Genomic DNA, 21345 nt, shown 5'->3' on the forward strand with positions numbered 1-21345 from the left:
TAGAGCCCATATCCTGCTCTGGCTGTTTTGTTTTCATCTTTTTCCTCTACTGGTTATGAGTCTTTAGTGGACAGACACCTTCTTCCCTCCTCTATTTCTCTTGGTATGTCCGGAATCTGGCGTGCTGCTGGCAACACGGTGGGGAGGAAGGTGGAGAAAGGAAGAAGAAGGAAGGAAGGAGGGAGGGAAGGAAGGAGTGGGGAGGGATGGAGGGAGGGAGAAGGAAAGAAGGAAGGAGAGAGAAAAACAGGTCAGTCAAAATCACTCATGAACTGGCAAATAAGGAGTAAGGCGGGTGAACTTTTGAAGGACTGGGGAAGCAGTGGAGCCCAGAGGTCACAAAGGAGGTGAGAAAAATCTGCCCAGTTGCAGGGGTCAGAGTCCTTGAACTAGTGAGGAGAACAGGGGTTCTGTTAACAAGGAAGGACATCCCTTTTGCTCCCCTCCTGCCCCGCCGAGAGCCAGCCCCGAGTCAGCTGGCCTCCAGGTTGGCAGGTTCTGGCAACAGAATGATCCTATGTAGATAATGTGTGCGGAGGTGGAAGGCTGAAAGCGTGATAGAGAGAGGCTCAATAAATGTTTTTGAATTACATTGAATTATAGCTAAATCACAACCTTTCTGCTTCCTTCTTTTGCAAGGTAATAGGGAGGGATGCCTGGAGAGGAGGAGAAAGGATTAGTCAAATGATGGATTAGGCAGCCCTGGAGCCGGCAGAATGCTGGTGAGGGAACTGGGGGCTGAAAGGGCTTGGGCTGGGGAGGACCCAGCTTGCCCAGAAACACAGGCCTGGCTCCCCGAGACTGCAAGGTCACTGCCAATTAGTTAAATGGCTGCTCTCAGCAGTCCTTTGCAGAGAAAAGCCATGTGTTCCCCATTCTGTTGATGTGGAAACTAGCAAGAGGAAGTGACTCAGAGACAGAGTGGAAATAAAGTATGTCTTGTGACATTCTGGCTTCTGTGAGATTCAAAGGGCTGATGTTTTCAAGTCTCCCGTGAGGTTTCTTTCCATGCTTCTGTGGTGTTCTAAGGACAGACGATGGCCCTACGTGTGAGCAAAGACTAAGACATAGGGGGATCTTTTCAGGAAGGCAGGTGGGTGGCGGCAGGCAGGTGTGGTAGAATGGCAGCCTCAGAGCACTGAAGGCGGAAGTGGCTGCCACAGCCGCCTGGTCCTGGACTTACTGGCCAGTTTAATTTTTTACAAATACGGACTAGTATTGGGTTTCCAATTCTTTCTTCTGCCAAGTCACAGACCTTAAAAAAATACATGTGCCAGAGGGTTGACATAAGTAATCTCTGATTCTCCAGACAGTTCTGCAGGATAGGTAATGTTAGCCTCAAGCCTCAAGAGAAGAAACCTAGGCCTAGCGAGGCGACTTGTCCAGATCACACCACTGGTAAGTGGCAGAACATTCAATCCTGGAGACAATGCACTTTAGCCTCCGGCTCCCAGCCTCGGCTCTCACTTCTGGTTCCCGGAGAGGTCAAGCTTTGCTGTCAATTGCCAAAGACTGTCCTTGTCATTTCATAAGTAAATGAGGTATTGGAAACCCCCCAAAGAGTAAGAAGACATACTGTTAGAATAAAAGTCTGCCCTTCAAATGAGGTTCATTGAGATTTGTAATGAATTCTCTACAGTGTCCTTATTTTTCACATTTTTCCATGGACATGAGGAACTATCAAAGGCCATCATCTACCTACCAGCTGCCGTTTGGGGACTCTGACTCAGCTGGCCCTGATGTCTCAAGGCATCAGTGCTGATCAGTGGCAGAGCTGGGCACTCACTCCTATTCACAGCGGCAAGACAGCCATGATACCAGCCCTCTGGTCTTTGGCAATTGACATTGAAGCTTGGCCTCTTGGGAAACCAGATGTGAGAGCAGATGCTGAGAGTCCTGAGGGTAAAATGCATTGCATTGAGAATTGAAAGTTCTGCCCAAGATTTGGGGGAGTGTTGAAAGAGGACCATTAGTCGGGAAGGTGGCATGATGTGAGAGAGAAGGTGCACACACATCTGACTCAGCAAACCTGGGTTGAAAATTCATGTCCTCGGGGCTGCCATGCCACACAAGTGTGGGATGTTACTCACGGTGGATTTCCGAGTTAGGCGACATGGTGGCCTTCAGTCTCCACCACTTTCCAGATGTGTGCTCTAGACAAGGTCACCTCTCTAGGCCTCATTGTCCTTTCCTAAGGTCTAAGGCTAACACTGCCTATCCTATAGAATTTTTCTAGAGACTCAGAGATTGCCTACATAAACTCCCTGGCACACGGAATGTGTTTAGTAAGATGTAACATAACACTCCAGTGTCCTCAAGGATAAGATTATATTTTTCTGGGACATTGCCCCTTGTAACCCTGACATCTTTCCCATGCCAGGAACACAACCCCAGGTACAGACGCCCTGAAGGGACTGGAATCCTGCTTCGGTCCCCTCTCCTTCAGGCAGGTGAATATCTTGCCATTCAGGAAGAGTGTCATTTATTTTCTTCCTGAAGACTTAAGGGACTCAGAGATTATACAGCCTTCCTTAGTACACTTTGCCGGTTTGGGCCAAGACATTCTTAGAGCCAATCAAAACTTTTCCTGTTTTAATTTGAGCCCATTTCCTTGTGTTTGTTATTCTTTGATGTTGACTTGGGCAGATCTGGGGGTTGGAAGGCGAGCTGGAGCCCATGATGGCTCAGAGCCAGGATTTTTGCTGGCACATTCTCTCCTCTGACACTGCTCATGGGGTCTGGGACAGGCCAGGGTGCAGGGAGCAGGGATTGCCATTCTGGGGTCCAGGTCTGGACTGGAGAAAGGATCAGGGCTTTTGGCTCACAAGTTGAGAGTCAGAGGATTTGGGAATCACATGACCAAGTCTTAGCTTGGGAAGGGTTAATGCTCAGGGTTCTTCATAGACTGGGGATATTCAGTGCTGGGATAATCAATTTCTTCTTGCATGGAGTTTGTGCCAACCTCAGTAGTATCAAGAGGTACTACCTTCTTCAAAGTCAGATTTGAACATGGAAAAACTTTGAACTTGGATTCTAAGCTGCTTTGGGATCCAAGTTTGCTATTTAAGAAGCATGAACCCTGGACAGATAGCTTAAACCTTTTTGAATATGTTTTCTTATCTGTAAATGAGTATTATCATCCATACCTGTCTCCCAGGACTGTTGTGCAAAATACTTATGTTTCTTTTAAAGTTTTTTAATTGTAAGTATTTTGGAAATAAATAGCCTAAGGTTACTGCTCCACGGGACTAAAGACAGACCTGAGGTACTTCCATCAGGCTGAAGGTGACTGAAATGTCTTTGCTAAAATATTTCGACTGGAGCCATGTTGACTACTGTGAACAATGGCTCCTTCAAAGGCCAGGGAAGACTGATGAAGATGAGGAAGCAGCATCCTCCAGGCATCAGTCTGGGTGGTCCGTGCTCAATCAGATGCAGACAATGAATATTTCTCTTTGGTCAGCTTGGGGGTAGGGCTGGCTCCCGAGTGGGCTAGACAAGTGCCCAGTCAGGCTGGGCATGGGGGCCAACTCAGTCTGTGGTTTCTCAGCGTTAATATTTTTTTCTTGATAGACTTTATTTTTTAGAACTGTTTTAGGGGCATAGCAAAACCGAGAGGAAGATACAGAGATTTCCTGCATACCTCATTGCCCCACCCCCAACACACAGCCTTTCCCATACTGATACCTGCCACCAGAGTGCTATATTTGTTACAACTGATGAACCTACACTGACACGTCACTCGAAGCCCATAGGTTACATTAGGGTTCGCTCTTGGCGCTGTACATTCTATAAGTTTGGACAAATGTGTAATGGCATGTATCCACCATTACAGTATCATACAGAGTGTTTTCATTGTCCTAAAAATCCTCTGTGCTTTCCCTATTCATCTCTCTTTTCCCCAGACCTTGGCAACTACTGATCTTTTAACTGTCTCCATAGTTGTGCCTTTTCCACAATGTCATACGGTTAGAATCACAGAGTATCCAGCCTTTTCAGATTAGCTTCTTTCACTGGGTTATGTGTATTTAAGGATCCTCCATGTCTTTTCATAACTTAATAGGGCATATCTTTTTAGTAGTGAATAATATTCCATAGTTTATTTATGAATGTACCATAGTTTATTTATCCATTCACCAAATCGGTCAGGAGGACCGATTTTGCTGAGATTCAGGGTGAAGTAAAGATTCTTAGGATACTAATTGTCTATATAAGTGTCAACCGAACAGTCATCGGAACTGGGTGGGCTTTCTAAGGGCCCAGCCCCCTCCTGCCCAGCAGAAAGATCTCCCAAATTGGGCTGCTTGCATGCTGTTCCTCTTGATTCTCCTGTATGCAGTGAACGATGTGCTGTCCATTGAGTTTCTGTGGGACTGAGTCTTTCGGCCCAGAAAGTTCAGGTTGGTGGCTTTGGGTAGGGGCAGACAAAGCTGTCAGCCGATACCCTGGGCCCTGACCTGGGCCCTTTCCTGCCTTCTCTGTTCCAGTGCCCTCCAGGCCACCCATTCTCCAGTTCTGTTTCTTCTCAGTTTTTCTCCTTGTCCCTGCTTCCTCCTGCTATTTTCTACTGTCCTCTTCACTTTTTCTGCTCAGCTGTGCCTTGGAACCATGCTGCGGCCGCCTCCTCTCACAGCTGTGTTTGCAAAGTGTGGGCCCCTTGCCTAGGAGCCAGTGTGGGAGGAGAAAAGGAATGGAGAGAGGGGGCTTCTAGAAGACATAGCTCACAGCCTGGGAGTTCCAAGTCTGGGTTTGATACCCGGATATTTATGCAAACTGTTCCTTGGTGCTTCAACTTCCCCCAGTCAGTAAATCCCGATGCCTTTAAGGGAAGTTTTTGGGAATGGGAGAATGTGTTGTTTGTGTGGGCCTCAGCTTGGTGGGTGCTGTCCCTTGGGGCTGAGACATATGGGCCTACACAGACTCTCTTCAGGGCTGTCCCTCTGCTGTCTCCACAGGACTGCGATGTGCTGGTCCTAGGTGCCCTCTGAGAGGATGTCTGGGGTGTCCGAGCCCCTGAGCCGAGTGAAGGTGGGCACGTTACGGCGGCCGGAAGGCCCCCCAGAGCCCATGGTGGTGCCAGTAGACGTGGAAAAGGAAGACGTGCGGATACTCAAGGTCTGCTTCTATAACAACAGCTTCAATCCTGGGAAGAACTTCAAACTGGTTAAATGCACTGTGCAGACTGAGATCCGGGTGAGTGTGGTGGGCGGTGCCTGCCCCTTCCATTTGTCTGTCTCTCTGTCGCCTCCCTGGGCAGCTGAGCGGCCCTTCTTCAGCCTAACAGGCCCTCTTATATCTACCCGTGGGTTGGGGGCACCAGGAGAGGGATTCTGAGCTTGCAGCTCCAGGCATCCTTGCCAGGCTACTACTTCCTCAGTAGCCTGAGGGCAGATTTTATAGCCTTATTTTGAACCTCAGGTCATGTATTTACTTGGTCTTTGATTCGGCTCATTAAATATTTATGATATTTGAATAGCTGCAAGGGACATTAGAACCCCCACCTGCAAAGAGTTTATATCATGGTGGAGCTGGAATTAGATAGACAAGTGAAGGCTTTGAAAATTGCACAAAAATTGTATGAGATGTGCTGGGTGCTTAGACATGGAAACTGGTGGAACATTTAGAGGACGACACTGCACTAGAGGAGCCCTAGAGCGGGCGGATGGGTGGCAGGACCTTTCTGAAGCAATATTTCAATTGGCTCATTCTCATCCAGGGTCACAGAATCTGATTTGGAAGCCCAAGTGCCCATCATCATCATGGCACCTAGACAGCAGGCAGCCAGTTCACCTTAAATGTGTAAGAAATTGTCATCAGTAGCAGAGTCACAATATATTGATTGATTTTAAATGCCTGTGTTTATTAATTACTGTGGATAGCTTGGATCAATTCCTCTGCATACATTATCTCACTGAATCCTCCCAACAGCCCCATAATATAATGAGGACCTCCCTTTCCGCTGCCCAGAATATTTCTTTCTGATAATGCAAAAGAAAGCCACATTGGTTCTCAAAAGGTTTTTTGGTAGGTTGGTAATTTAAACAAAGGAATCAGGGGACTTTTGGGACAACTAACCAGGCCTGAGAAAGCCAGATGAACTATCTTCAATCCTCTTATTAGCGATCCTTCCCGCATTCTAAATGTCAGTATCCCCCAAACTCAGCGAGGGTCTCTTTTGCTCCGCGCTGGCAGCAGCCTGTGCATGTGTGTCTCTTTGGCTGCTTTCCATCTATTACAGCACATGCTGTGCTTCAATACACCAGAGCAGAATGCAATTGATTAGGTCACTGCCTTGGCCAGTTATCACAATTGATTATGGTTTGGTTATTCCTCTGTTTCCTGTGACTGATTTGATTAGGGTTTTGCTTGCTCATCTCGTGGTTCCAGATCTGCGGGTACAGTTGTGTCCTGAGAGCAAACTCCGGGCGCCATCTTCCAGGATGGTGTTTTTGTTTCTCCTTAACTATTTCTTGAGTCTTCCTTTTGGGTTCACCTAGGTTTCATTAGTGTAATGTTCAGAAGTTAACCTGATCTCCAGATTTGGGGGCATACCCCTGTCCTTTTGCATTGAAAATCTGTAAGTATCTGGTTGGTCTGGATCAGGATGTGTTCTGTGGAGTCACAGTGAAAAGAGACCTCAAGGAGAGATAGATTTGAAGCAGCAGCACTGAGGAGAGCAGAGAGCTTTCTGTGAGGAGGGAACAGCAAGAACAAAGGCAGGGAGGCTGCTGAACGGTGAGTAGTTTGTATTTAGAAAAGTGTCTAAAGTCAAGATCAGAAAGGAAAAGTTGGTGGCAAATAAGGGAAGGCCTAGACTCTCAGGCTGAGGAATTTGGAGCTGTTCAGCGTTAGGGAGAAACACACTGATTTTAAGCATGGGAGAGGCTTTGCTGGAGCCGTGTAATGTCTTGCTGAGTGCTTGAGGGGAGAAAATACAACAGATCTACACAAAGGGCAACGAGACCCAAGTTTAAGAGGAGTGGCTAGCAGAGAGGCATTATCTGGAGGAATGTGAGAAAAGAGGTGGAGAAGAACACAAAAAGAAGTGGTGGCCTTCAAAGAATTTATGTCCAAGCCTCCTGGTTTTTCCTGTTTCCAATCTGTCCTGCAGGCAAAATGCCACCTGTTTATTGCAAACAGCCATGGCTTTAAAGCCACCTAGACCTTGAGCTAGATGATGCTCCCCCAATATTGGTTGTATGGCCTTAGACCCTGGACTTAACCAACGTGGTTTCAGTCTCCTCACTTGGGGATCATGCCCACCTGTGGCCTTATTGTAAGGATTAGAGATGATAGATGAGAAGCACCTACATATAGTAGGAGCTCAGTCATTAGAAGTTATTGATTGTAAGGGTATTAGGTCATTACCTGGCTTAGGTATCTCCAAGGGTTTCTAATTGTCCATAAAATAAAGTTCAAACTATCTTCTTTTAGTGTTTATCCACTTATCTGTCATATTTTCAAATCAAGAAGAAGATCAGATCCACATTTTGAAACAGTACATAATATCCTGTAAGATGTTAAGAAGTGTGTTCTGGAGGAGGGGTTTTATGGTCAAAGAAGTTTGAGGAATACTTATTTAAACAATTCTGAACAGATTTCTTTACAACAGGACTTCTCAGAACCTTAAATATGCAGATATGCTTGATGGATCAGTAAGAAAAGGATGCAGAAAGGACGTTTCATTAAGTAAGCTATTGCTTAATTGCTTAAGAAATCCTTCTTTTAAAAGTCGGACCACTAGTTCTCTGGAAAATCATGTAGGGATCACTTTTCCCTAAACCCTGACAGTGGTATAGGCTGTGAAAAGGCCGGTGAGAGGAAGATGGATTAGGAAGGTGTGGCCACATTGCAGGTGGGAAATGATGAGGGCCTGAACGAAGTAAGGAAGTAGCATTGGGAACAAAGACAAGTGAACAGATCTGAGATCATCTAAGAAGGCAGAGTCAACAGAATTTGATGATTAACAACTGTAGGGAGGGAGAGAAAGGAAGGAGACAAGGATGACTCAAGTTTTTGCTTGGGCAACTGAATGTGTGTTGGTACCATTCATTGAGCTACCAACAGAGAAAGAAAAGGCGTTCTGAGATTTTAGCTTTACATGTGTTGTGTGTATGAAACACCCACATGGAAGAACGTGGGCCTGGAGCTCAGGAGGGATAAAGGACCTAGATATGAGGATTTAGGAGTCATTATGCAATGGATACCATGCAAATGACTTGGATCACCCACAGAGAAAGAACAGAGCTAGAGAAAAAGAGTTCCAATTAGGAAACCATGGGAAATCAACTTCTAGGGTCTGGCAGAGAAAGAGAAGCAAATGAAGGGAAAAGATGAATCATCCAGAGAATAATGAAAAGAACCAAAAGAATAGTCAGGGGAGACAAAGGCAAAGGAAACTGAGGAAAGAGTGGTTAGCAGTGTCAGACACTCAGAAAGGTCAAGTCAGCTAAAGCTGAAAATAGGTTCATTGGCTTCAGGAACAGGCACCATAATGACCTTTGCTGGACAGTTTCAGTGGAAAGATGGGGGCAGAAGCCATTGTGCAGTGGGTTGGAGAGTGAATACAATGAGTATAAGCAATATTTCAGGGAGATTTTGATTATGAAGAGAAGGAAAGAGGAGAAAGCAAGAGAAACAGTGTTATTGGCCGAGGGAATAGCATGTGTGAAGGTTCCAAAGTGCGAAGGCACAGGTTTGAGGCTAAAGAATAGCAGAGTTTGGCGATCTGAACCACTTTAACGATTCTGGATTTCACCCCATCTTCTTGTGGGAAGTCATTGATATGGTTTAAGCATTTGAATGACATGACATTGCATTTTTAAAAGTTCACTCGGGTTACATAGTGGAAAACAGATTGGAGGAAAGCTTGGATGGATATGGGGAGATGTAAGGTGGATACTGCAGTGATTCAGGTGAGAGGTAATGGAGCTTAGATTAGGATTGTAGCCGTGGTGATGATAATGTTGATGGTAATGATGGTGGCGATAATAATAATGTTTGTGATGGTGTTGATGGTGACAATAACAATGATAGTGATAAGAGTGATAGTGCTGGTGTCGATGATGATGGTGGTGACGATGATGATGGTGGTGACAATGATGATGATGGTAGGGATGGTAGTGCTCCTGCTGAAGGTATAAGTGGTAGTGGTGATGATAGCTAGCACTTTTGAAACATAGCGTATGCATTATCCTATTAACTTCTCAAAAGAACCCTATGAAGCATATAGCTATCATCTCTATTTTGTATATAAGGAAATAAGGTCTAGAGGAGTCATGCAAATTGCAAGCTAGTGGTGGAGCCTACTTTCAAACCCAGCAAACCCACTTCCAGAACCTGCACCCTTAACCACTGTGGTCTATGGAGAGAAGTAATTGTAATCTGGAGGATTTAGGAGATAGAAATGAAAAATTTTGTTGATGGGCAGAAGATGTAGAAATGAAGAGGGAGGTGTCGAGACTTGCGGCCCTGGTTCAGGTAGACAGGGTCTCGCTCCCTAAAATGAACACTTGAGGAGAAACTAATTGGGGACTAGGGAGTCCACATGTTCATTGTTGAACCTGTCAAGTGCAGTTGAGATGCTCTAACATTTTCACATGAAAATGTTGAGTAGACTGTTTGATACATGATTCTGGAGGAGAGAACTGAGCTGGAGATAGACATTTGAGTGTTGTCAGCCTCTGCATGTAGTTGAAACCATGGCTGTGGGTGAGATCATTAAGAAAAGAGTCCTGAATAATTTCATCATCCATTCCTATGTACCTGTACCATGCTTGTTATGACCTGGGTAATATCGTCATGGCCCACAACACAGGTGCACTCCCTGTTTTCATGGGCCTTCCAGGCCAACGGTGAACCTGACGTAGACTCACACGAATGAATGAACCTTTACAAGTGGAGGCAAGTAATCTGACAGGAAGAGAGGTTCTGTACGAGTATGGAATACAAAAGAGCTCAGCCCAAACGTCGAGGAACAGCTTTGCTATTCAGGGCCTGTTTGTGGACGCTGAGTCCAGTTTCCCTGCCTAAAACTCTCCCCTGGCTGTGTCCGACCAACGAGAAGCAATTGAGAATCACCCTGGCCCCGTCCACGTGGTAGCGCATTTCCGAAACATAATTACTACATGCTGACTTGCTGATTTCACGTTTTTCTTTTTGTTCTCAACTTCTTTCTGTGCAAATGTAATAGCCTCATGATGCTTTGTCTGTGCTGTTAAAAGCTGTGTGAATAAACACTGGCCTTTGTACTTAGGACCCAAAAGAAATTAGACAGGTGTTGAAGAGAAGTGAGCAACGTGCCGAATGAGAAATACATTTTGCTCTTCTTGATTTTCCATTTCTTTAGTTTGATATTCATTGGAAATTGTGTTTGTTTGGAAGCTCTGACTCTCTGGAGAAAGTGGAGGCTTACATTATTATATATTTCTCTAACATGCTAATTTGCTTGTCTGGGAAAGGGGTTAAGATAACACTTTGTAAACAACTAGCAGAGTGCCACCTAGACATGCCCACACAGGGCGTCTCTCTGACTCTTACCGCCTCTCTCATTTCTATTCTCTCCCTCCCTCCCTCCCGTCCTCCCCCCACCTCTCTCTCTCTCTCTCCCCCCCCACCCCCACTTGCTATCCCCCACCTCTCCTTCCTCCCTGCTCCTCTTCTCTCACTGTCTTCTGAGGTAAGTTGGGTAGGTTGAGCATATATCCTGGTTTGTCTCAGACAGTTCTAGTTTACACACACTGCCCAGGAGAACTTTTGACAGTGCCCCTGCCAATCTTAAGAGCATTATGATTTGGAGAATAAATTATATGGTCACCTACTTCTTAGTGCAACATTTGTTCCTCTCTCTGCCTCACCCTGACTTGCTGGCCCATGGCGTTTTCCTTCTCTGGCTGACCCACTCTCCACATGGGCCCGTCTCTGTCCATCACTGGACCATCTGTGTCTCATACTGGAGGATCTTAAGCTGAAAAATAGGCACTTGTTTGTAATACGGTGTGGTTCTGAGGGTGCAGGCATGGCCTTCACATCCAAGACCCTCTCGTTAGCCATCCTCTACCATGCTGAAAAGCTACATTCAACATTCATCTTTGTTTTGTCTTGAAGCATTATCCCACTTAGAATCTGCATTTACATCCCTTTGAGGGACACAGACTGAGACATCCTGTCCCCTCCAGCCAGGTCCAGGTGTGTCCCCTCCATCATAGCAGGGCTCCCAGCCTGCAGGGTTAGCTGGCAGGCACTGCTAGCCTGATGTGTGAGGAGGGCAGAGTCCAATCCCAAATGCAGCCTACTCTGCCCATGCTTGTACTCACTGACTTCTCCTGTAAATTCAGTGGTCACACAATACATTCCAGAATATTCCCAAAGAGGCTGATTTCAGAAATTGTGATCATTTATTCCTGTAACTCATTAGCCAATCATACCAGTTAGTTTCAAGTTTAAACCTATCACTTAACCAGACATAGGATGTTAGGGACTGGATGTTTGTGTCACCCAACCCCAAATTCATATGTTGAAGCCCTAGCCCCCAGTGTGATAGCATCAGGAAGTGGGGCTTGTGGAAGGTGATTAGGTTTAGATAAGGTTATGAGGGCTCCCATAATTTCCTTGTAAGAAAATGAAGAGACAAGATCTCTCTCCTTACCACGTGAAGGCAAGTGAGAAGGTGGCTGTCCACAAACCAAGAAGAGTGAGTGCCCTCACCAAGAGCCAGATCTGCTGGCACCTTGATCTGAGACTTCACAGCCTCTCGAATTGTGAGAAATAAATGTCATTTAGGCCACCGGTCTCTGGTTCTCTGTTATGGTGCCTGAACAAAGGTGCAGGGCCAGCTGTTCCGTGTGATCAGAGGAGCAGTCTCCAGCTCACGATTCATCCACTCAGGTTCTTTGTTTCCAGAACAATCCCTGCTGCTGTCCTTCATACGTGTTCAGGGGCAAGACCACAAGGCTGAGGTGTGAGAGGAAGGGAAGGCATGATGTTGCTGTTTCTGAAAGAAAGGTTACCGTAAAGACAATAAGAAGCCACATGAGATCAACCCCTTATACATGAGAACAGTCCCTGAAAACCTGAGAAGAAGAGTTCAGCCAGGAAACCACAAACCGATACCACAGAGACTCACAGTGATATAAAAAGAAGTACATTCACGAGGACCCCTCCTTTCTGCACCCCCTCCCCATTTCCTGTGTGCACTCACCATGCCAGCCCACCTACCCGCAGGCACCTGCAGTGGGGAGCGTGAGGCAAACACACAGAGCTCTGCGCCTCTCTTTATTTTATCGACAAATTTATTATATCGACAAATTAGCAGTCAGGTGCCTGTGCTTACATTTCTATTTTTAATCTGGCATTTGTATTGCTGAATGTCCTTGTTAGATAGAGGTTTTTATCGCATCAAAATGAATGCTTCCACAGTGGAACAAGTTGTGCTAACTTTTATGATTTTATTCATCACTTTTCAAAAATTATCCCTTAGGTATGTTGAGAACTCATAACTTGTATAGCTATTATATTTGCTTCCTAGAGCTGCTGTAACAAATTACCAGAAACATGGTGGCTTAAAACAACAGAAACGTATTCTCTCACGGTTCTGGAGGCTGGCAGGCTGTGCTCCCTCCAAAGACTCTAAGGCAGGGTCCTCCCTTGCCTCTTCCAGCTTCTGGTGGCTCCAGGCTTCCTTGGCTGATGGCTGCACGACTCTAATCTCTGCCTCTGTCTTCACATCCCTCTCTCCCCTTCTCTCTGTGTGTCTCTCTGAGTGCCTTGTATAAGGACACATCATTAGATTTAGGAGCCACTCAGATAGTCCAGAATGATCTCATCTTGAGATCCTTAATTTATCTGCAAAGACCTTTTTTCCAAATAAGGTCACATCAAAGGTTCCAGGGGTTAAGGCATGGACATGTCTTTTGGGAGCCACCATTCAGCGTGCAACAGCCATCAGTTAGGATCACTGTTCGTTGCTGGTGCTCCCATTCAGATGGACACAGATTCGTGTATGCTGGTGAGCACGAGCACTCTGCACACATATGCACACCCACACTGAAGCAAGGCTAAGCGTCAGGAGATGACCAGGGAGCATGGGCTGATGAAAGTCTGTCTCTTTTCCACACTGTTGCTGAGGATTCTCAGTTGCCAGGTAGCCTGTAGCCTGCTTGTACCCCAGAGTGATGTTTTCTGTGATGCTGTCAGGCTCTGTGATACCACATGCTGGTGCCTTGTCACTCCTCAGGTGATCTCATCTAGTCACATAGCTTAAAATTCTAATTTTAACCAATGGAGCTCAAATTTATGTTACTGATTCCAATCTCCTCCAACAACTCCAGCTCCCATGTCCACCTGCCTGCCATCTCCATGGGATGTCTAACTTCTACGTGAAGAATCAAACTCCTCATAATCCTCTCCTAAAGCTCTACTTCTCTTCCAGTCTTTCCCAGCTCCATTAATAGCAGCTCTGTTCTCACAGTTAATTGTGTCTCAGGCTATAAACTTCAGGGTCATTCTTGAATTCTTTTTCTCTCACACTTTGTATTTAATCTATCATGAAATCCTGTCAGTGCTACCATCAAAACATCCAGATTCTGACCACTTCCTTTCATCACCTCCTCTGCCCCTCGCCTGGTACAGATCATCAGCATGTCTTACCTCTCACCTCCTACCTGCTTCTGCCTTTGTCCCCCTGCAGTTCATTCTATAAGTAGCGATCATGGTGAATTTTCAAAACACAGGTCAGCTAGAGGGATATATTTGAGGTATAGCTTAGATCACATCACTGTTCTACTTTAAACACTCCAATGGCTGCATGTCTCACTCAAAATCCAAAGTCCTTACCTTGGCCTACAATAAGTGTCAGCAAGTAATGGCCTGCAGGCCAAATATGGCCCACTACCCGTTGTTGTGAATAAAGTTTTATTGGAGCACAGCCACGTTCACTTGCTTATGTATTATCTATGGCTGCTTTTGAGGTATAACTGCAGAGTTGAGTAGTTGTGACAGAAGCCATATGGCCACAAAGCCTAAAATATGTACTACCTGGCCCTTTACAGAAAACATTTGCCAAGCCTGGCCTAGCTCTCCCTGACCTTTTCTCTTATCACTTTCCTTCATGCCCTTTCCCCCACTGCCCCACTGACCTCTTCACAGTCATTCAAATGCACCAAGCACACTGAGGCCTCGCAGACACCCATCATGGAGCTTCTGTGCTCTCTGATCCCTTTGCCTGGAAAACTCTTCCCCCACAAGGTCACTCCTCTCTCCCTTACTTCCTTTGGGGATCTATGCAAATGCCCCTTAGGAGAGAGGACTTTGCTGGTCAGCTCATGTAAAATAGCATCCCTCTGGTGCCTAACTGGCTTTGTGTGTCCTCTTAGCACTTATTGGAGGTGTTATTATACTTATTTGTTTATTGTTTATTCTCCAATAGAAAATAAGCCCCATGAGAGGAAACTTTCTGTTTGTTCTCCTAATTTGCTAAATTCATCAGGTGGTTGCAGATGGTGCCATCGAGGTCTCATTTTCCCCACCTTAGTAATTAGTTAAGGATGGATGGATAGTTGATGAATGGATGGATATCGGTAGATGGATTCTGGTTATAAAGCCAGCAGAGGCTGACTAGAATTCCATGTCTCAATTCCAGATTCCAGCAGGGAAGAAAGAATTTCTGATTGACCTGGTGTGTACAGGGAGTGGCAACTTGGGTCTGTGGCAGCAATTACATAAGAAGTGTGGTGCATAGGGCAGGCAGATGGATGGGTTCATGTAACCACTACGTCAGTCTTCCCAGATGAGGCAGATGATCTGAGTCATTGGAGAGTTTCTAATACTAAATGTTCAAGTCCCATCCCAAATTTACTGAATCAGAATCTCAAGGGTTCTGAGTCCCATCAGTACCTCAAAGGACATGCAGAACCCTGTCTGTCCACAGGACACCCAACTGTCTCACACTCTCTGGGGAAGGATGATCAGCAATCACACAGATGGTGGGGACCCTAGGGTATGAGGTCATTGGTAACAGAGTCTGAGAACTCACAAGATACTGAGTCAGCAAGAGTCTATGAAAGGGTGACAGGAGAGGGCTGGGTGGGACAGAAGGGAAGAGGAAGTCTGTAGATAGACATCAGGTGGTTGCAGATGGTGCCGTAGTGGTCTCATTTTCCCCACCTTAGTGATTGACAGGCTTCATAGCAACTGCCTCTTATGAGGCTCTAAACAGAAGTGCCCTCCTGGAGAGCAAAGACTGTGTCTTGTTCACCGCTGCATCCCCGGTGCCTATATAGAGCCCAACACAGAATAGATACACAGTTGATGTTTGCAGAATGAATAAATGAACAAATGAATGAACTGATGCCTAGAGAGCACTGGAATGAGACCAGTAATCTCTTGGGTTACTTGATATAAAGAGCAAATAGGAAGTTGACTGGAGGGAAGATTGGCATTCAAAAATGAGGACGTGTGGGAGGGTTAAGAGAATTTCAGCTGGTTTAAAATAAAATTCCCTGTATATCCTTGGCCAAGTCACTTGACCTCCCTGGGTCTCTTTGTTTAAAAACAGAGTCAAATTAAGTGATTTCTAAATTTACTTAAGGCTCTACAATTCCAGCCTAAGTTTTGTGAGCTGAATAATCATTTGACATTGGAGTATCTGTAGAGTTGTAGATTTTATTTTTGTGGTTACATCAGTGAGGTCTGCTTTCATGTATGAGCTTCTAGGATCTAGGAGGCAAAATATCTGTTAAGCTTTCATTAAGACCTGAGTGAATTTGGCCATTCTTTTTCTCTTTGGCCCTATGATGTTTACTGTCTTATCAGCATTTTAATTTTAGAGTTCTGTGTTTCACAGGGAATTCATTCATCTCTTAAAAAGCTAAGCCTATCAGTAAGGTGTGAGGTCCCCACCTGATAGCCCATGAGCTAAACACATAGGCGTAAGCTATGGCATATGTCTCAAGTTGAAAGATTACATTTGCTCCTATCATTTCACTGTGAATTATTTACCACTAATTTGCAAAATCACGCCTATTTTAATAGCTAAACTTAAATGTTTATTTTTAAAGAGATTTTTTATAATTATAAAATGAGTACATGGATGATGTATGTGAAAGGAAAACTAGAGACCAGTATCTCCAATAAACATAGATACAAAAATCCTCAGTAAAATATTATCAAATCAAATCAAATAGTATATAAAAATGAATACATAGTCATTCAATAAGAATAATACATTTTATTTAACACTACTATGCCCAGGGCACTATGCTAAGTTCTTTACTTATATCATCTTATTTAATCCATTCAAGAACTCTATGAGATAGGAATATTTTCACATTTTACAGATGAGGAAAACAAAGCAGAGAAGTTAATTTGCCCAAAGTCACAAAGCATTTTAAGATGTAACAGTTTCTGACTCCGAGGGCATTCCCTTAACTACTACATTACATACAGAAGTTCAAACACAGGAAACCCAAAAGAATAAAAATATACATGTGTATAATTACAGTGCCCCAAGACAACACTGTTCACATTTTGATATATTTCATTCTGGATTTGTTTGTTTCTGCTTCCATCGCTGTCTTACTTTGCATATGATTTTATATCCTATATATCCCATTTTAATAGAAGCAAGAAGTCCAAGAGTTGAGTGACACACAAAAGCCCCTTAGAAGACAGAGGGGGGTGGCGACTGTGTCACGTGCTTATAAATTAATATCTGCTTTTTTAATTTATACCACATATTATCTAATCCCACCCAAAATCCCATAACAGAAGGCATATGTTCCCCACTTTACAGATGAGGAAATGGAGATTAGGTGCCCAAATCCTGTCAACCACAAAGCCTGTGGCCTTGTTAGTCTCCACACACCTGATCTCTTAAACATTTTTCATGGTGGGTCAGTATCCTTCACAACACCAACTTGTTATCCAGAGAGTTGGCTACTATTTATTTCTCCAAATATTTAAAGACCCTTTCTATGCCAAGCACTGGGTTTGGAAGCAGGGATGATATTGTATATGAGGTTTGGTTCCTGACCTTGATTTGAAAGGATAAACGGTTGTTTTAGTTCTACTTGGTAAATGTCTGTTAATTTCTTAGGGATGCCATAACAAAATACCACAATGGGGTGGCTCAAAACAACAGAAATTCGTTGTCTTGCAGTTCTGGCTGCTGGAAGTTCAAGATCAAGGTGTCAAGAGGGCCATGCTCCCTCTGAAGGCTGTAGAGGGTCCTCCCCTGTCTCTTCCTAGCTGCTGGAGGTTTGCTGGCCATCTTTAACGTTTCTTGGCTCATAGATGCGGCTCACAAATCCTCCGTCTTCACGCGACATTCTCCCTGTGAGCGTGGCTCCCTCCATGTTCAGGTTTTTCCTTTTTATAAGGATGTCAGTCATATTGGATGAGGTCACCCTAGTGACCTCATTTTAATTTTATTAGTCTCTAAAGATCATATTTCTAAGATGCTGGCTGACAGGACTTCGACATGTCTTTTTTAGAGAGACGGAATCTAATCCAGAACAATTATCTTACTAAATGTATGTGCAGAGGTCTTTGGGAATCCAGGGGAAGGAACAAACCCTTCAGGGTGACTCAGGAAGGGCTTCCCACAGGACTCAGGGTGCTAACTGGCAGCTCACCAGGACGAGAGGACAGGAGGAAGAGGGAACCAGTGGTCCCATAGGCAAGAAGAGCATGCTGTGCTTGGAGAAGGAAGAGAGTAAATCTGGGAGGCTGGAGCTTAGAGTACAGCATGGTGGGAGTGAGCGATGAGACTGGAGAGAACATGTGGAGGGAGATTCCACAGGATCTTTTCTACCTCGTGCTGAGGGGTTTGGGCCGTATCCTAGCATGTAGAAACAAAGAGCCAATGAGGGTTTTCAACAAATGCCACCTGTTTGAAAATGTCCTCAATCTCAAACTGACATCTTTTTAGGTAGAATTCAGGCAATACTTTTTTCTATTTTAAAATTCTAAATTCAGTTATCTCTAAAAAGAGGAGTATTTTGTCTTCACAAAGCAAAAAGTAAGGAGGGTGAGTTCAAGCAAGCCTGGAAAGGAATTTGAAGGCCAGTGCCTCGAGTCAGAGTCCAGAAAAGCCGACCCTGAGAAGGAGGTTCGCATGCACAGGGCGTGTCATGAATACCCTTTCGAAACTCACCTAGGGGGTGAGGACCGTAAGAAGGCAGAAGGAGAAGTTGGGCTTTGATGTTGTCACACTTCAGGAAGCTCTGGAGCAGGGATGGCCCGGCAGAGCTGTCCCAAACTGGGATGAAAGGACAGGCCTTTACACCCCTAAAGTGACCAGTCCCTGAATGCAGTCTGCCTCCAGTAAGAAGTGTGACCTTTGGCAAGGCAAGGCCAATTCTGATGGAGGGTGGCGGGGGTCTCAGTTGTCATGAAGTTTCTGAAAACCCAGCCACTAACCTGAAATATGTTTTATAAGTTCAGGAAAACAAGATTAGGGTTTGTTTGTTTGTTTTGTTTTGTTTTGTTTTTTTAAAAAAGATAAACCTAAGAAAATTGTGAGATTACGGAGATTACCAAAGAAGTTATAAAATGTGACTGAGCGACAAGGATAGACTATTAGATCAAAGGAATAGAAAAAGAGAAGAGAAACAGCCCCACACATATAGTCACCTAATGTTAAACATCCTTGTGAAAACAAATTAATTTTAAGCCATACCTCATACTATACACAAAAATCAATTTCTAATAGAAAAAAAAAATGTGACCAAGTACCAATAAAGGAGAGAGAAAGTGGATTGAGTAATTAATTGCTTCGGTGAACTTTTTCTTTTGGGAAAGAAATTATCCTGGACAAAGGGACAATCATCCAGTCCTACCCCTTCTTTGTTTCTGACCTATAAGAGAAATGCCAGAGAATAGGGAGAGAGGCAAAGGCTGTCTGGGGTCTTCACACTATTTGTTAAAGCAAATAAATCAATGGTAGCCAAGCAGAAAGAAAAGCTATAGATACCTCACTGTTGCAAGAAAGTATCAGAAGCTGTGAGCCATGGGCAGCCCCAGGGCCTGCTTTTCAGTAACCTTCATGTAAGCGGAAGTAAAGGTTTTTCTGTAGCAAAAAAAAAAAAAAAAAAAGAATCCTGGTCTTATCTAAATAGCAACTGATAAAATTAAGACAGCTTTTTCTTTTTTCCTATCATGTTACATAGGGCAATTTAGTGAGTAGGTTGACATACTGTTGTTTTTGAAAAGCGATGTATTAATAGAGAAAGAAATATTGACTCATTAATGACAATCTATGGAGTGTGGGCAGAGTTGATTTTGCTGCTCCCACTATTTGCTTGAGGAGCTGTGAAGATATGGGAAGAGGCGACAAAGGATGAAGGAGACGGGGCTGATCCGAAAGCCTCCACAGTGAGATCATGTCAAAGCTCACTGTTTGTTCTTCTTGTAAACTGATTCCCTACCCCACTCTGAGACCCCTCGATTTGAGCTACTTGCTTCGTGCCACCCACTAAATAAAAGCTCCCCAGGGCGAGGGAGTCTGTGTGCTCATCGAACTCCTAACAATGCTTTGCAGACTGAGGATGTCTAGGTCACTGCTGATGGTTTGAATGAAGGACCCATTCTGCAGCTTCAGGTGACAAGGGTGGGCACAGCATGAGGAGACTGTGGCTCCTCGAAGTACACGTCAGAACTGGGCTCAGACTCTGGGTTCGTGTGACTCGAAAGTGAGTGAGTGTTCTTTCTGTCACCTGTAGTGGGCAACGTCGTTTCTCCCTGCGCACAACTGAAGGATTGGCGTGCTTTGTGATGTAGTTCTGACACAGTGCAATTCTGGAGCTGGCAGAGACTTCACAGGTTGAGGGCACAGTCCCCTACAAGACACTTATCCTCAGACCCCAGCCCTGAACACCGGGATTCCTAGGCCACTCACACTTCTAACCAACTGGCTACAAATCTGAGGGTTCCAGCCAGCCCCTCAGGTCCAGGAATACAGTTGTATTCAGCTGTCTTCTTCAGTCTGGAAGAGTTTATCAGTCTGAAAAAGTACAGGCTTTTTATTCTGTTGGTCTCTGAGAAGACCCCTCACCCCAGGACTCATGACTAGACTCAGCCATGAAGCCTGGGCAGAAATATCTCAGAAATGATGCTGTGCTCTTCTGGATGCCTCAAGGTGAGGGACTTGCCCTGTTTACCTCTCCTACTGATGTTAACCTGATGACCCAGTCATTTGTGTCTGCTAGCTTTTCCTTGGTATATGATTAGTGTCTGAGGGAAGATATGCTAAGACAATGTCAACATCCTATTCATCATCAGACCTCCGCCCTCCAGCTTTATCATCCATTGATGAATCATGCCTAAACCAACCAATGCTGAGTTTGTTGCCAAACGGTGGTTTTCTGTTTCCATTTCTTCTGTGTTTACTAGTTGGCATTCTACTGTAAGGAAGAACATTCCTTCCTCCCCATTTATTTACTTATCTATCTCAGATTCTATTTTATTCAGTGCAGTGTAATCTATTCCTGTCATTATATATTTTAATTCTTAGGTCGTTCCAGATTTGGCCAGTGCCAGCCAGCCCCTTCAAGCTGATACTTTTCCCTTTGTTGCATAGCCCCAACATTCTCTTAACACTTCCTTTTTTCTAGCACAAAAAGATATTTATCCCAGGCTTATCGTATACTGTCTTTGCCCCAGCCCTGCGATCAGACATTTCTTCAAGGAGCCCTGGATCCTTTTAGTGGAGAAAGATTTGGAAACTAAGACTGAGTGTTTGGTATGCGAATGACTATCAGGATGTCACTAATCCTAAGCTTTTTCGATTAAAAAAAAAAAAGTACTGGTATGTTCGCTCCTTCTCTCTCTCTCTCTCTCTCTCTCTCTCTCTCTCTCTCTCTCTCTCTCTCTCTCTCTCTCACACACACACACACACACACACACACACACACTATAAGTTCTCACCAATCCTTCAAATTCCAGCTCCTCATCAAGGGTACTCTCTTGCCTTCCCCTCTCCATATTTCAAGAGTACTTTCTCCAACAGGATAAAACCCGTTTGTCATTATCCTCAATATATTTACTCCTTTGTTCAGTCATCAGGATGTGGGACAGGCTGACTTGTGGTCAAGAAAGCTGGAATAAGGAGGGCGCCTAACTTCTTGTCAACACTCTGTTCCCTGTAGCCATGCTTCCTGTGTGGGAACTGTGCCACTCAATCCCTTGATGTGAGTTCTGTCCTTCTGTCTTGCCCAGCCACACCATCCCACAAAACAGCTTAGTCTAGTAGAAATCCTCAGAGTCTAGTGGCCCAGGGTTCAAAATCCCAGCTTAATGCGTGAGCTGCGTGACCTCCACCAGTTTTCTCATCAGCTAGATGGGGCTTGT

The 21345-nt window shown here is 44.7% G+C and overlaps 1 protein-coding gene across 5 annotated transcripts in view; it reads left to right on the plus strand.

Moving 5' to 3' along the window:
- PTK2B (protein tyrosine kinase 2 beta) overlaps positions 1–21345 on the plus strand; it is a 105733-nt gene that overhangs the window by 51819 nt on the left and 32569 nt on the right. For all 5 annotated transcript variants that reach the window (XM_036233635.1, XM_036233639.1, XM_036233636.1 and 2 more), the window contains exon 2: positions 4956–5193. In XM_036233635.1, coding sequence (XP_036089528.1) covers positions 4993–5193 — 201 coding nt within the window. In that variant the 5' untranslated portion in view covers positions 4956–4992. The remainder of the gene's footprint in view (positions 1–4955; positions 5194–21345) is intronic.

This window comes from Rousettus aegyptiacus, unplaced genomic scaffold (assembly GCF_014176215.1).
Source record: "Rousettus aegyptiacus isolate mRouAeg1 unplaced genomic scaffold, mRouAeg1.p scaffold_m13_p_16, whole genome shotgun sequence".
Classification (NCBI taxonomy): Eukaryota; Metazoa; Chordata; class Mammalia; order Chiroptera; family Pteropodidae; genus Rousettus; species Rousettus aegyptiacus.